Genomic DNA, 15,589 nt, shown 5'->3' with positions numbered 1-15,589 from the left:
TGTTCCGGGATGCGTAGGTTGGAATGGTGAGGTAAATATGTGGGGTTACGGGGATAGGTTGGATTGTTGTCGGTGCAGACTCAATGATTGAAGGGCTGAATGGTCTCCTTTTGCTCTGTGGGCGTTCTATGATTCTATGATTCAATTTGGCTAGAATTGGGTTCACATTCAGCCCTGACTGACAGATTGGATATCTCCCCGATCCACTGGTTGTAAAGTTCACTGCAGTTACCTGGATCATGTGAATTAAATCAAACTTCTTGCTTTCCTTTCTCTCCTTGTTTTGCTTTTCAAATTCTTCCGAGCTCATCTGGTTCCAAGTGAAGGAGATGTTGAGATCCTCTCCCTTTTCTTTCACAAGCTCTACAGAATAGGTAGAATTAAAGAAAAAAGAGAATATTGTTAATTGAGGGATTGGAAACACTGCAGGTGGGATTTCAAGCCCACTCTCGCCGTCTACAGGAATGATGGTGAAAGCTCAAGTTCCGGCGAAACCTGGAAATCACAAATCTCCCCGGTGAAATTGTGGTTTCCGATTTTCGCTGCCCCTCGCCAGCACCGTAATCATGTTCATGCCCAAAACACTCAATCCATTTGAGTAAATTTTTATTTCATTAAACAGCCCCCCGCCAGATATTGACCCCCCTTGCCATATTTTCAAACTTCACTGACGTGACGTTATGTTGGTGAGGTTCACAACAGGTTCACCCAGATATGAATCTGTCATAAGGATCCCTCAGGGCTGTAAGTGTGAGACCCCAGGGGAGAGGGACATGGCCAGGCAGTGCCCTGGAAATGGCCCCTGGCACTACCTTCTGGCAGAGGTGGGCAAAATGCCACCCTGGTAGTGCCAACCTGGCGGTGCCAACCTGACAATGCCAACCTGTGTCAAGGGGCAGTGCCAGGGGAGGACCCTGGGCAGAGCCTTATTGGGGAGGGGGGTTAATTTATTTGTGGTGGTAGCGGGGGGAGCAGATATGGGAGCTAGTGATGCCAGCAATGGCTGTTTGGGAGTGGGGTGGGTGGAGAGGAAGTGCCGGCTCTGATTGCAGTGGAGGGTCAGAGGAGAGGTGCTGGCTCTGAACATGGAAGAGGGTAGGGTGTTGGTGGGGTGGGAGGTGTCGCATCTGAACACGGAAGAGGGTGGGTGCGGGTGTGGGGGTGGGAGAGGTGCCAGTTCTGATCGCGGGGTTGTGGGGGGAGAGGTACTGGCTCTGATAGTGTGGGGGCGTGTAGTGTGGGGAGGGGGTACGGGGGGAGAGGTGCTGGCTTTGACCGTGGGGCGCGGTGGGGGGGGGGGGGGGGGGGTGGGGAGGCTGTGCTGGCTCTGATCCACAGGGAAGGTGGGAGGGGGGAGAGGGCTGATTCTGATCGCAGGTGTGGGGAGAGGTACTGGCTCTGATCATGGGAAGGGGAACCCTTGAGACTTCCAGGATGGAGGGGATGTTATTCTTTCCTATGATCTGGACACCCCTTAAATATGGCAGCCTGATCTCAGTGCAGCCAGGCCTTGCTCGCATCATTCGTCCCCAACAGCCAACTACGAAGGCGGGAAACACGTCCACCTGTGTTTTTTGACAGTGTCAAAAAATCGGGTGAGAAAGCTGGCCTGTTTTTGCAGAGAGAAACGTGCCAGTTTTCAGTGAGATCCTGACACTTTGCCAAATTCTGGGAAGATTGTCCCCACGGTTTTTGCTATTTCATTATGTGCAGTTTTGTGGAACTCATTTTTAGACAGACATTTCTTTACCTACTGGGTATGAGAACATTGGTATATTAGGTTTAGCCTCGAGGAATTGGCACTTATTCAAGCAATGTGTTTCCATTACACTTGTATTGAAAATCATTGATTTCTTTCTCATATGCTCCACATCATCAACAAATAAATTGAGCAGCAAGTGCTGGAAATCATCATTAATTTCGTGAATAGATTTTAAATAAACCAAAGTATCACCAGTGATTCTTCATTATTCTTTTATGGGATTTTGCCGTCATTGGCCAAGCCAGCATTTGTTTCCGACATGCCTTTCATGAAGTGGTGCTGGGGTACCTTTCTGAACAACTGCATGTCTACCTGGTGTGGCTACTCCTACTGCACTGTTACAAAGGGAGTTCCAGGATTTTGATCCAGCGACTGTGAAGGAACAGCAATGTGTTTCCAAATCAGGATGGAGTGTGGCTCGGAGGGAAACTTGCAAACGGTGATGTTCCCACCCATGTTCCTTTTAGGCAGTAGAGACTGTGGGTTACGAAGGTGTTGTTGAAGGAGGCTTGGCAAGTTTCTGCAGTACATCATATATATGGTGCACAGTACAACTACTGTCCTTCAGATATGGAGACAGTGCAAGTTTAATGTGATGAATGGGGTGTCAATCAAAATGGTTGTATTGTCCTGAATGGTGTTGAGCTTCTTTAAATAAAGAGGTTTAAAAAGAAAGGGCGGCATGGGCAAGTTGGGCCAAAAGGCCTGTTTTCATGCTGTAAACGTCTATGACTCTATGAGTCTTGAATATTGTTGGAACTGTGCTCATTGAGACATTTGGAAAGTATTCCATCACACTACTATTTCTAGAAGGCACCTCACCACTACCTTCTCAAGGGCAAGTAGGGATGGGCAATAATTGCTGGCCTAGCCAGCAATGCCTATGCCCCATGACTGAATAAAAAAACACTACTAACTTGTGCTTTGTAGGTCGTTATAAGTCAGTGTGTAGTAAAGTAGTTCAGCCATGGATGTGCACAAGAATTTTTCTACATCCTACGCAAGTCAAGAAATGTTGGAGATTACTTGGACATGATTTTCCATTGCAACATCTCTTCTCTTCTTGAGGTAGACACTACAATCTCCACTTCTAACCAAGATTCAGCTCAGAAACAGGGATTGAACCGATTTTGATTCTTCATTTTCAGTTCAGAGTTTTAATGCTCCTCACACAACATTGTGCTCTCCCCATCTCTTTTTATTTCTGTTTCTTTGCTATTGAGTCACAGTCACAGACCAGTGAGCACAAAACCTCATCCAAACCAACAATATCCCACTTAAGATCATGAACATAATCGTAGAAGATAATAATTCATAAATGATTGACTTATTTTTGCTGAAAATGGTTACCAACCATCTTTACCTGGTTTTAGGATCAATGAAAATGTCTTACCCACATATGATCATGACCAGAAACAGATCAAAGATGTCACTTTCACCTGGAAACAAGCGGCGTATATGAATATTTAAGTATAAAACAATACCTTTGTATTTGGAGATTTGGTGAAGATTGGGCTCCACCACCTCATTATGAATTGAAAGGCCTGGATGTTTGGATTGAATTCTGCCGAGAATCTCAAAGTCTATTTCACCTGAATGGGAAAACAGAACACTTCAGAATGCTTCTTTCCATTAACTGATTACAGCAACTCTTCAATTGAAATAAGCAAGCTTCATTAAAACTGCTCAATTTCATTTTTTCTTTCAAATTGCTTACTTTCCATTTCAATTTTCCTTTATCATTCAAATCAATTTCCACCGAACTGCAAATAATATTATTTTCCCAACAGCATTACTGCTAATTTTAGTTTAATTGAATTATGTGATTCGCACTCAAGTTTATTATTTTTGATTAGATTTATTATTGTCACATGTATTGATATGCAGTGAAAAGTATTGTTTATTGTGCACCACACAGCCAAAAGCATACCGTTCATAGAGTACATGGGGGGAAGGAAAGGAGATGGTGCAGAATGTAGTGTTACAGTCATAGTTAGTGCGCAGAGAAAGATCAACTTAATATAAAATAGGTCCGTTCAAAAGTCTGATGGTAGTAGGGAAGAAGCTGTTTTTCAGTCAGTTGGAGTGTGACTTCAGACTTTTGTATCTTTTTCCCGATGGAAGAAGTTGGAAAAGTGTATGTCCGGATGCATGGGACCCTTGATTATGCTGGCTGCTTTGCTGAGGCAGTGGGAAGTGTAGGCTGAGTCAATGGATGGTAGGCCGGTTTGCTTGATGGATTGGGCTTCAGGTAAGGAAATAGATGAAATGCATTGAAATAAGATCACACATATGAGATAGAAAAATGATCATGGGGGATTTAAAACTAGCCCCATATTAATTGGTCAATAATGGTAGCTAAAGGGATAAGGAAATGGAATTCCGAAAAGTAAAAAGCCCAACAAAAAAAGATTCTGAAAAAGAGTCAAATTCCACTCAAAATACTATTACCGAGGAAAGGTTCACTGATAGGATCAGGAATGAGAAATGAAGCAAAGCAGATTAGAGAAGTAAAAGTAAGAGAAGATCTCAGCCAAAGTGCCCATAATATAAAATACTTTAAGTTGATAATCGAGGAGCATCAAAGTAAGAGAGGAGAAACAATCTAAGAGACTGGAGAAGAGCTGATTATGAGGGCGTTAGAATAGAACTTAGGGAAATAAAACGGGCAGCCTTGTTGCCAAGCAACAAAGAAGAACAAATGGGCAATATTTAAAATGGTGCTGAAGAAAGAACAGGAAATAAATACTCAACTAAAAATACAGACCAAACTAAATAATGGTGAGAAACTGTGCCCGACTAAACACAGAAAGGAAGAATTGAGGGTTAGGAAAGAGGTATACATTATGTAGATAGCAGAAGAGAGCACAGCAAAAGAGCAGACAAAGAAATTAGGAATTCAGAAGATGTCTTTTTACTCAAGGAGTGGTAAGAATGTTGAACTTGCTACCATAGAGAGTGGTTAAAGTGAAATGTATTGATGCATTTAAGGTGAGGCAGGGCATGGACATGAGGGAAAAAGGAATAGAATGCTTTCATATTGGATTTAGATGAGGAAAGATTGGAGGTCGCTCGAGTGGAGCATAAACACCAGCATGGAGTAGTTGGGCAAAATGGTTTGATTTTGTAACTTATATCGGCCGGAATTCTTCCATCCCCCCACCATTGGAATTTTAGCAGGCGGGTAGCGGACAATGTGAAACCCCATTGAGAGTCGGGTGGGAATTTCCGGTTTTTGGACCAGCGCGGCCAGAGAATTCGGTATGATTTGACATCAGAATAAAATTCTTTAGTTTATTTGAACAGATTAGTCTTTCTCAAATTTGCAGTGAGGTTCTTGGGCATGGGAACTGATGGACAAATATGCAATGTTCCTTTGGAGCAGTCAAACATAATTTTGTCTTTATTTCTTGAATTTGACATTGATGATTTATGCTCTGAACTTCTCCAGAGAAACATTTAATAACAATTTCTAAAACCTTATCCAAATGTTATTTGTCTTCTGGAATCATTCTAAATGGAATTGGAGTGAATGAACAAGTTGGTGCTGTTGATGTACAGTTCATCTGCCATTTATATGAGAATGCATTCAGCAGTGAGTTTAATCACTTACATCCAACATTTAATTATCTATTTCCATGTTTTAATGAATTAGCTAATTACTTGATTTCAGCAATGCTGTGCATTCTCTACGTCTTGCCTTTTGCACTCAGCCTCAAGTAATATTTTATTTCATTTCAAACATTTAAGAGAGGACAGATTAATACTTTATCACACAAGCTTCAATATAAAGCATAAAAATGAGTCTCTTAAGTTTGAAATATCAACTGAAATAATAATATTAAATATGATTTGTAAGGAAATGTAATTTTATTTATGTTTGAATTCACAAATTCATAAAACAATATAGTGCATCAGTTATTTAGAATAAAATATTCAAAGTTAATACATGAAGGAGCTGAAATGACATAATTGTGATGATTCCATTCTGTCAATAGTACCTGGAAAGTGACAATATTAAGTCTACAAATGGTTGACTCAATTCCAGGCTTTCCTCAACAAACAGCTTGGTAATTATGCAACTCCAAAGAGACATGCCTATATCTCATAAGTAGGATTACCATTGCTCACTCATGCCTTCGACACAGCGGCGGTCATCATCACACGTTTGATTCAACTCTGAAAATCATGGGTGGGTAATGCTAGATTTTCCCAGTACAATCTTTATTCTCTGTCCATTTGTAGTTTTCTGCTCATTCCCTTGTAACAATACTACACAATGGGTAACCAGGGCAGAATTTCATGGCCACAGTGCTGCCCCTTCCCACTGGCCAGAAAGGACAGGGTGGGCAACACATTGCCATGGCCATTTCTGGGAACATCTGCAATTGCATGACCATTAGACAATTATCTGCCTTAGTGCTTAGCCATTGCAGCCTCACAGTGCCAGGGACCTGGGTTCGATTTCCAGTTTGGGTCCCTGTCTGTGTGGAGTCTGCATGTTCTCTCTGTGTCTGCATGGGTTTCCTCCAGGTACCCGGGTTTCCTCCCACAGTCCAAAGGACATGCTGGTTAGGTGCATTGGACATGCTAAATTTTCTCTCAGTGTACCCAAACAGGCGCCGGAGTGTGTCAACTAGGGGATTTTCACAGTAACTTCATTGCAGTGTTAATGTAAGCCTACTGATGACACTAATAAATAAACTTTAGAACTGCCTGGTATTGGAGTTTCTGTCCTTTAAAGCGATCCAGTGTTCATTATTGTTGTGGTTTCTAATAAATAAGCTATAGGGGATCCATCAACTTTAATTACTTTGCATGTCATGGTAAATCGATATTTGATTAAATACCCTGTGCAGGATGATAAAATAAATGTATCATGAATAAAATAGATACATCATTAGATACAGAACAGTGGACTCTGCAGGACTTACCTGAACCACTTCCTACCCCCAGGACATTTAGACAGGGAACTCCCATTTTCCCGATGCTGCAAAGAAAATATAGTTGTATTTTTGGAGGACCCGAACAAATTTGAAATGACGTTTGTAACAAATGGCTTCACTGAACAATGGCTGTGTAGACCTTAATTTTAAAATGCAAAAGGCTAGCAGTTCACTTGTAAACCTGCAAAGCAAAAGTTATCAAATGATTCGAACCATTTTAATTAATATTGAAGAAGAAAATAACCTGAAGTTTACAATAGCAATGTCAGCATTCCGTCATTACTCCTGTGACACTGACAGCAACTTCTGAAGACGACACAAATAGTTAAACATGGAAATCCAGAGGTTGTTGTCAGTGATTCTACGTGTCTATTGTTGCTGCACTGTGAGCTCCATGCAGAATGCAATCAATTAAAAATCAGTGAACTGACTGCTGAAAATACGCACTCTTGCGCTCTTAATATCGCAAACAAATGTTCAGGAAAATTATCCCTCATTTAACAGTTTAACAGCTTCACTAATCCTGAAAGTTTGATTTTATACATTAAATGTCAAAATTCTCCATTATGATGAGAAATTACACATATTTTTTGTTAAAGGTTATGATATTTTAGCATTCACCTTAATATTCCAAACACCACAGGTCTAGGGATCAGAGGCCTGCCAGCATGCAAGGCACCGTCATTGGTCATTGCCCAAGGCATTGGAAAGAGAACAATGAGGACAGGAGACCACAAGTAGCACCAGCGGAATGCATACTCTGGGAAGTCATCCAACTCTGCAGCACAAATCATCAGCCAACAGACTATTTGTGACAGTTTTGTCCAAATATATTTGTCCATTTCTAACTTCATGGTGCTGCGGAACCAATGTGCAATTGCTATTCGGCAGCCAAGTGCAGACAGATCTCCCTGGTCATCCCTCAACAATACTCCAAAGGGTATTTGGTGCATTATTTTAAAGACAAATGAAGATGAAAGATGGCTTTGACTGGCATGCAGGTAATGAGTTACCCAACCTGAGAATCAGCCAGAAAGTTTGTGTACAACATCAATCGGTGGCATATGGAATCCAGCAGAAATAGTCAGCATAGGCCCAGAACCAAGATTGGATCAAGTACAGACAACAATAGGCATGACAGTGTGATGAAACTGATGCCAAATCAAAATATGACAATCAGAAACACCGATTAGTCCAACTGTGCACAGAACATGGTCTAAAGCGCAATATAAATAAAGTAGTCCTCATGATAGCAATCTGAAAATGTTCAGTACCCTCCAGCCATGGCATTGTCTGGACAGATAAGCAAAATACCAATACATTTCAGGGGTTTGTAAATGTATTGCTCTGTATTAAAACACATTCAGACATAATATTCTTTTCTTTGCTGTATTCTTCAAAGGAAAACAAAAGTGCAGCTGGAGCGGTGGGGAGATGTTGTGATATGATGTGCCTGAATGTTTAAGGATATGAGCAACAGTGATAAAAGTCAGATGTACTCTATTCGCTCTTGGTGAATATTCACTGCTTGTTAGCTTATCTTCAAATAAAGAACCCGTATTATTAGTTCACCAACCATTGTATTTGATTGGTACAGATATGTCTGACAGAATGTAACAATCTGCACTCTCCTAATTCTGGCCTCTTGTACATCCTTGACATTCAGCAGTCCAGTGCGATGGCCATGACTTGGGTGCCAAGGCCCTAAACTCTAGATGTGGAGATGCCAGCGTTGGACTGGGGTAGGCACAGAAAGAAGTCTCACAACACCAGGTTTATTTGATAGCACAAGCATTCGGAGAACTGCTCCTTCTTCAGGTGAGTGGGAGTTGGGTTCACAAACAGGGCATCTATAGACACAAACTCAATTACAAGATAATGGTTGGAATGCGAGACTTAACAGGTAATCAAATCTTTACAGGTACAGACAATGCAAGTGGAGAAAGGGTTAAGCACAGGTTAAAGAGGTGTGTATGGTCTCCAGCCAGGACAGTTAGCGAGATTTTGCAAGCCTAGGCAAGTTGTGGGAGTTACAGATAGTGTGATAATGAACCCAAGATCCCAGTTGAGGCCATCCTCATGAATGCGGAACTTGGCTATCAGTTTCTGCTCGGCGATTCTGCGTTGTCGTGTGTCTTGAGGGCTGCCTTGGAGAACGCCTACCCGAAGATCAGAGGCTGAATGCCCTTGACTGCTGAAGTGTTCCCCAACAGGAAGGGGGAGCACTTCAGCAGTTAAGGGCAGGCGGGGGGGACCGCTGCCACTCTGCGGCCCCATCGGTGGGGGCGGGGGGGGGGAGGGGAGGACCGCGGCCACTTTGCGGGTGATCGGTGGAGGGGAAGGGGCCAGAGGGTCGCGGTCGATCTGGGTAGCAGGGAGGTGTGGGTGCATAAGGGGGACAGTTATGTTGTGGGGGTGGGGCAATGTCTGTGGGGGCCATCGCTCCTGGGCCGATTTATCGCTTTTTGCGGCCCAGGAGTGATGTGACAGGGGCGCGTTTTTCAATTTTTTTTCACTGCGCATGCAGAGTTCAAAGCTCCGATTGGAGCAGCAGCGTTTTGGGCGCGATAAGCCCCACCCACAGCGCAATTCAGACTCATAATTTTTTTTTTCAGGCTGAGTGCGTATGGGGCCACCTGAGAGCAGGTTTCCAAGTCAGATCTGAATTGCGCCCAGATTCAGCACTTAGAATCAAAATGGTAAAATCAGGCCCATAGTGTTCAATGCTGGTCGCCACACTACCAGAAAGATGTGGAGGCTTTGGAGAGGGTACAGAAAAGATTTACCAGGATGTTGCCTGATGTGGAGGGCATTAGCTATGAGGAGAGGTTGGAGAAACTTGGTTTGTTCTCACTGGAATGACGGAGGTTGAGGGGCAACCTGATAGAAGTCCACAAGATTATGAGGGGCATGGACAGAATGGATAGTCAGAAGCTTTTTCACAGGGTGGAAGAGTCAATTACTAGGGGGAACAGGTTTAAGGTGCAAGGGGTAAGGTTTAAAGGAGATGTACGAGGCAGATTTTACACAGGGAGTAGTGGGTGCCTGGAACCCGTTGCTAGTGGAGGTAGTGGAAGCGGATACAGTAGTGACTTTTAAGGGGTGTCTTGACAAATACATGAATAGGATGGGAATAGAGGGATATAGTTCCTGGAAGGGTAGGGGGTTTTAGTTCAGTCGGGCAGCATGGTTGGTGCAGGCTTGGAGGGCCGAAGGGCCTGTTCCTGTGCTGTAAATTTCTTTGTTCTTTATTCTTTGTTCTTTGACTGTTGTATTCTCTGTTTCACTGAGACGTGGCTCACTCCTGCTTCACCAGAGGGGGCATCTTAATCCATCAAATGGACCGTACAGCGGCTCAGGCAAGGTTAGGGGAGCTGGGGTCTGTTTTCCAATCAACACCTCGTGGTGCCTAGACATAGCAACACTGGCAGGTTTCTGCACCGCGGATATAGAATACCTGACAGTAAAATGCCACCCCTACTATCTTCCACAGGAGATCACCTCTGTTACCCTGACAGCAGTTTACATCCCACCCCATGCGGACGTGCAGATTGCGCTGGACGAAATATACACCACTACAAATAGCCTGGAGACGAAACATCCCGAGGCCTTGTGCATCGTGGCCGGGGACTTCAATCAGGTCAAGCTCAAAAGCGTACTACCAAGTTACCACTAATAAGTCTCCTGCTCCACCAGAGGCCCAAACATCCTAGACCACTGCTACACAAATATCAAACATGTCTACAGCTCTATCGCCCGCCCACACTTTGGCAAATCAGACCATAAGGCTGTGCTTCTGCTCCTGGCTTACAAGCAAAAACTGAAGTGGGAGACTCCATCAAAGAAAGTCGTGCAATGTTGGTCTGAGGAATCGGATGATCTTCTACGGGGCTGCTTGGAGTCAGTGGACTGGTCGGTATTTAAAAACTCTGCGACCAGCCTGAATGAGTACGCCACTACAGTAACTGACTTCAGTAGTAAGTGTGTAGAAGACTGTGTGCCAAAGAAGAAAATCCGCGTGTTTCCCAACCGGAAGCCATGGATGAACAGGGATATCCACTGCTTGCTGAAGTCTGGGTCTGAGGCATTCAAGTCAGGCATCGCTGACCTATACAAGAAAGCCAGATACGATCTAAGGAGATCCATCAAAAATGCCAAAAGACAGTACCAGACCAAGTTAGAGTCCCAGGCTAGCCACACAGTCTCTCACCGACTATGGCAAGGTCTGCAAGACATAACAGGCTACAAGATGAAGGCATGTAAAATCGTCGACTCCAACACACCTCTCCCTGATGAGCTCAATACATTCTAAGTCTGTTTTGAGCAAGAGGTCAGCGAGAGCATCCCCTCCACCCTGTAAGCCTCGGATGAATCTGTATCTGAGGTCACTATTGCAGATGTCAGAGCAGCTTTCTTGAAGGTCAACCCATGGAAAGCGACTGGCCTGGATGGGGTACCCAGACGTGCACTCGGATCCTGCACGGATCAGCTGGTGGGGGTATTCACAGACATCTTCAACCTCTCTTTAAAACAATCTGAGGTCTCTATCTGCTTCAAGAAGACGACCATCATCCCAGTACCTAAGAAAAACTTAATGACTATTGTCTGGTGGCTCTGACATCCATCATTATGAAGTGCTTCGAAAGGCTAGTCATGGCACAAATCAATTCTGGCCTCCTGGGCTACCTGGATCCACTACAGTTTGCCGACCACCACAACAGGTCCACAGCAGACGCATTCTCCCTGGCCCTGCACTCAACCCTGGAACACCTAGATAACAAGGACACCTATGCCAGATTCCCATTTATTGACTACAGCTCAGCCTTCAACACCATTATTCCTACGAAACTCATCTCCAAACTCCATGGCTTGTGCCGCAGCTCCTTCCTCTGCGATTGGATCCTGAACTTCCTAACTCACAGACCACAATCAGTAAGCACAGGTAACAACACCTCCTCCACCATCATCCGCAACACCGGTGCCCCACAAGGCTGAGTTCTCAGCCCCCTACTATGCTTCTTTTACACCTATGACTGTGTGGCCAAATGCCCCTCCAACTCGATTTTCAAGTTTGCTGACGACACCACCGTAGTGGGTCGGACCTCAAACAATGACGAGACAGAGTACAGGAATGAGATAGAAAATCTGGTGAACTGGCGCGGTGACAATAATCTCTCCCTCAATGTCAACAAAACGAAGGTGGAAGAGAGAATGTCCGGGGTGCGTGGGGTCCTTAATTATGTGTCATCGACTTCAGGAAGCACAGAGGAGAACATACCCCTGCTACATCAATGAGGACAAAGTAGAAAGGATTGGGAGCTTCAAGTTTTTAGGTGTCCAGATCACCAACAACCTGTCCTGGTCCCCCCATGCCGACACTATAGTTAAGAAAGCTCACCAATGCCCTTACATTCTCAGAAGCCTAAGGAAATTTGGCATGTCAGCTACAACTCTCACCAACTTTTACAGATGCGTCATTGAAAGCGTTCTTTCTGGTTGCATCACAGCTTGGTATGGCTCCTGCTCTACCCAAGACCGCAAGAAACTACAAAAGGTAATGAATATAGCCCAATCCATCACGCAGACCAGCCTCCCATCCATTGATTCTGTCTACACTTCCCACTGCCTCAGAAAGGCAGCCACATAATTAAGGACCCCATGCACCCCGGACATTCTCTCTTCCACCTTCTTCCTTTGGGAAAAAGATACAAAAGTCTGAAGTCACGTACCAACCGACTCAAGAACAGCTTCTTCCCTGCTGCCATCCCTACTGCATTAAGTTGATCTTTCTCTACACCCTTGCTATGACTGTAACACTATATTCTGCACTCTCTCGTTTCCTTCTCTATGAATGGTATGCTCTGTCTGTATCGCGTGCAAGAAACAAGACTTTTCACTGTATGCTAATACATGTGGCAAAAATAAATCAAATCAAATCAAGTACTATTCAATAAAGTGGGTGGACTTTCTAGCTGCAGAGATTATGTAGGTGGTGAAGCAAAATAAGCTGTAGGAAAGGAGACTCACAGAAACAAAAAAAGGTTCTGGGATCTTAAAGAAAAACTACTGCTCAAGAGAGAAAACACTCCAGGGAAAGAAAAACTGTGGCATTGTTAGCTGAGGACCTGTCTTGCATTCTGTGAGGAAGAGGGGGGAAACTGAATAAAGTTTGAAATTAAGGAGTTGATAACTAAAAATGCCGGGACCAGGTAGCACCATGGATATATTTGTGGGCTTGGAAGGCTGGGTAGAACCTGGGAATGGACACAGCAACGTTGAAATGTTAAATTGTCATGTTCTAATTCAGGAAGGAATGTTACCATCAATGACACACCACATGAAAATAGAGGAAAACTGTTTCTCAGTTACTAAACAAAGCTTTCTACTGCATAAATAAGAGGTTACGTAGCTCAGAGTCTTTTCACATTCGTCAGGTTTGAAGCTGAACCAAAACATTCCTCACCTGGAGACAATGTCTGGCAGATTCTCATCAATGAATTTTTTCATGCACTGATGCTCAGTAGAACATTCCAAAAACAATTTAAATGACTTAATATATAGACCAACGTCTGAGTAGAGGGCTTTCATAGATGTCTCCATTTTAGGAACCCCGCTGTTCAGAAAAAATGAAAGCTCAGTTTATTCTGAGGCTTTGTTTGAACAAAACAGCTCTGGACTTTGCCTTTACCTGGATTATAAATCTTTGAAATACTCCAGCATTCTCTGCATCTAGAAATCATTAACATTACAGAGAGTAATCTCTACTCAATTATAGTCCTCATTCATCACCTCCTGTATTTTTTGAAGAATTAATTTAGGGGATATGTGTGTTGCTGGCGAGATCAACATTTATTGCCCAAACCCTAAATGCCCGAATTGATAGTGAGCTGCCGTCCCTGTGGTGTAGGTACCCCCACAATGCTGAGGGATGGAGTTCCAGGATTTCCACCCAGTGACAGGTAAGGTCATCTCTGATTGATTCCATGCCTCATTGTCCACATTGGGGTCAGGCCCAGAGTGGAGGAGAGCCCAGAGTGGGAGCAGGATCCAGAATGGGGGCAGGGCCCAGGATGTGGGTGGGGCCCAAAACTGAAAGTACTGGAGGCTGAAGAAATGTGCGTGGGGAGTGGAGGGCATGGGAAAGCAGAATAGGAGTACACTGGAGAGAGTGACTAATACGTGTGAGAGAGAGTGAGTGTGTGTGTGTATGTGAGGAGACTATGAGTGGGGTTTTACAGCCTCACTCATCCTGAAACTGTAAAATCCAATCTACCAGACCTTTCCATGGTCCGCCCCTTACCCATTCCAATTCCTGTGGTGGGCTGGAGGGTACAATTCCGGCCTACGTGTTTGTATGTGAGTGAGTGAGTGAGTAAAAGGGAGTTTATGGGTGGGACTTTCCAATTCTGTCCACCATTGAATCGTCACAGACTGCTCAGTAAATGTGATTGTCCAACTAAAGGCGCATTGACTACGGGCAAGATAATCATGCCAAGTGTGAGAGAAAATAAATGTGTTTGTCTGTGTGTGTGTGGGAGAGAGATAGATAGAGAGTGAGAGCATATGTGTGAGACAGAGGAGATTGTCTGTGCAGACAGAGTGTGTGAGTTAGAGTGAGTGAGTGAGTGTGTGAGTGAGTGCGGGAAGTGTGTGTCTTTCTGCTGTCTGTGCCTGTGAGAGAGAGAGGAGTGAGTGAGGGGAGTGAATGTTGTCAGAGAGCAAGGAAAATTTGTGGTAACACGTGAGCTAGAGGAGAGTGTGTGAGCTTGGTTCACTTCTAGTCTGAGGGTTCTTTCTCACCCATACATGTTAGGGCCCTGTACCAGAATCCCGAAAAACATTGGAAGCCAGACTAGACCCCAACAATTTTTCTATCTTGGCATTATTGTGAGGATAGGATTCTTCACTCCAGGAATAATTCCACTGGCAAATTCGGGATCTTTTACAGTAAAATTATTTATTCACACAGTTTATGTATAGCTTTAACAAAATGAAGCAGCTTAACTCTTAACAGTTGAACAATAGTTAAAAAAAGAAAGGAAACAACTTTGATTTCAAACATTACTGATTCAGTTCCAATTGAACAATATTCTTCATACGGACTTTTAAAAACACCTTAAATACAGTTAGCAACCATAAATGTACTTGCTATAAGGGGTGTAGTCTGTCTTGAAGTTTTCGGAGAGAGATTTTGAGTTTCAGAGCAGCTTGCAGACTTCTGCCTTTAAACTAACCCCAGTTGGAACTGAATGATGTTTTTCTCTGCTACAATCCTAGCCTCTCCTAGTAACCACATTATCACACGACCCTGTGAATCAGCCTAATCAAAAGCCGCAGGGGAAATATTCATCTATGAACAAAAATCCATTAACTCTCTCCTAAGTAAACACTGCATGGCTAAAATAAATAATTATCCTGCTTTCCCAGCATCTGAGTTGTATTCCCCCGAGACATACCGACTTTCCATAGAAAAGAATGAATTTTAAACCATTCCTCGTAATCATAAAAAGAACGATATATATATATATCCATAGCAACCACTACTATCATCACACACACCAACACACACTCAAAGCCAAGTACACAGTGGGTAAGGTGAATGGGTAAGGAGAACCCTGAACCTGGGAGTGAACCAGATACACACATTATTACTTTCTCAAATTCTAAAGATCAATTTCATTTATCGTTTTAGAAAAGCTTTATTAGTATATTGCTTTGACGTGCCCATAACGAGCACCTAGCAACAAAAAATCATGGGCTGCCAAAAATAGGAGAATTTCTTTTGGCACTTCCCTACATTTAAAAATCACGATTGAAATCCTGACTGAGTGAGAACCATGAACCTGGGGGTGAGCCAGACACACCCTGAATTGCTAATGAT

General features: G+C 43.6%; 1 protein-coding gene and 1 pseudogene across 2 annotated transcripts in view; one reads left to right on the top strand and one right to left on the bottom strand.

Annotated features, from left to right (window-relative positions):
• LOC144503556 (histamine N-methyltransferase-like) overlaps positions 1-15,589 on the bottom strand; it is a 77,369-nt gene that overhangs the window by 9,658 nt on the left and 52,122 nt on the right. The window contains exons 1-4 of one of the 2 annotated variants that reach the window (XM_078228038.1): positions 13,172-13,371; positions 6,697-6,752; positions 3,247-3,354; positions 233-363 (exon numbers count right to left, since the gene is read on the bottom strand). In XM_078228038.1, the coding sequence (XP_078084164.1) occupies positions 233-363; positions 3,247-3,354; positions 6,697-6,752; positions 13,172-13,308 (432 nt within the window). In that variant the 5' untranslated portion in view covers positions 13,309-13,371. Of the gene's footprint in view, positions 1-232; positions 364-3,246; positions 3,355-6,696; positions 6,753-13,171; positions 13,372-15,589 lie in introns of those variants that run through there. The other variant, XM_078228039.1, reaches the window with a different exon arrangement.
• Positions 1-15,589, top strand: part of LOC144504130 (histamine N-methyltransferase-like) — a 64,619-nt pseudogene that overhangs the window by 18,720 nt on the left and 30,310 nt on the right.

The sequence above is a fragment of the Mustelus asterias genome, chromosome 14 (genome assembly GCF_964213995.1).
Source record: "Mustelus asterias chromosome 14, sMusAst1.hap1.1, whole genome shotgun sequence".
In the NCBI taxonomy this organism is placed as follows: domain Eukaryota; kingdom Metazoa; phylum Chordata; class Chondrichthyes; order Carcharhiniformes; family Triakidae; genus Mustelus; species Mustelus asterias.
The sequence above is the reverse complement of the archived record's forward strand: the minus strand, read 5'-3'. Positions and strand labels throughout refer to the sequence as shown.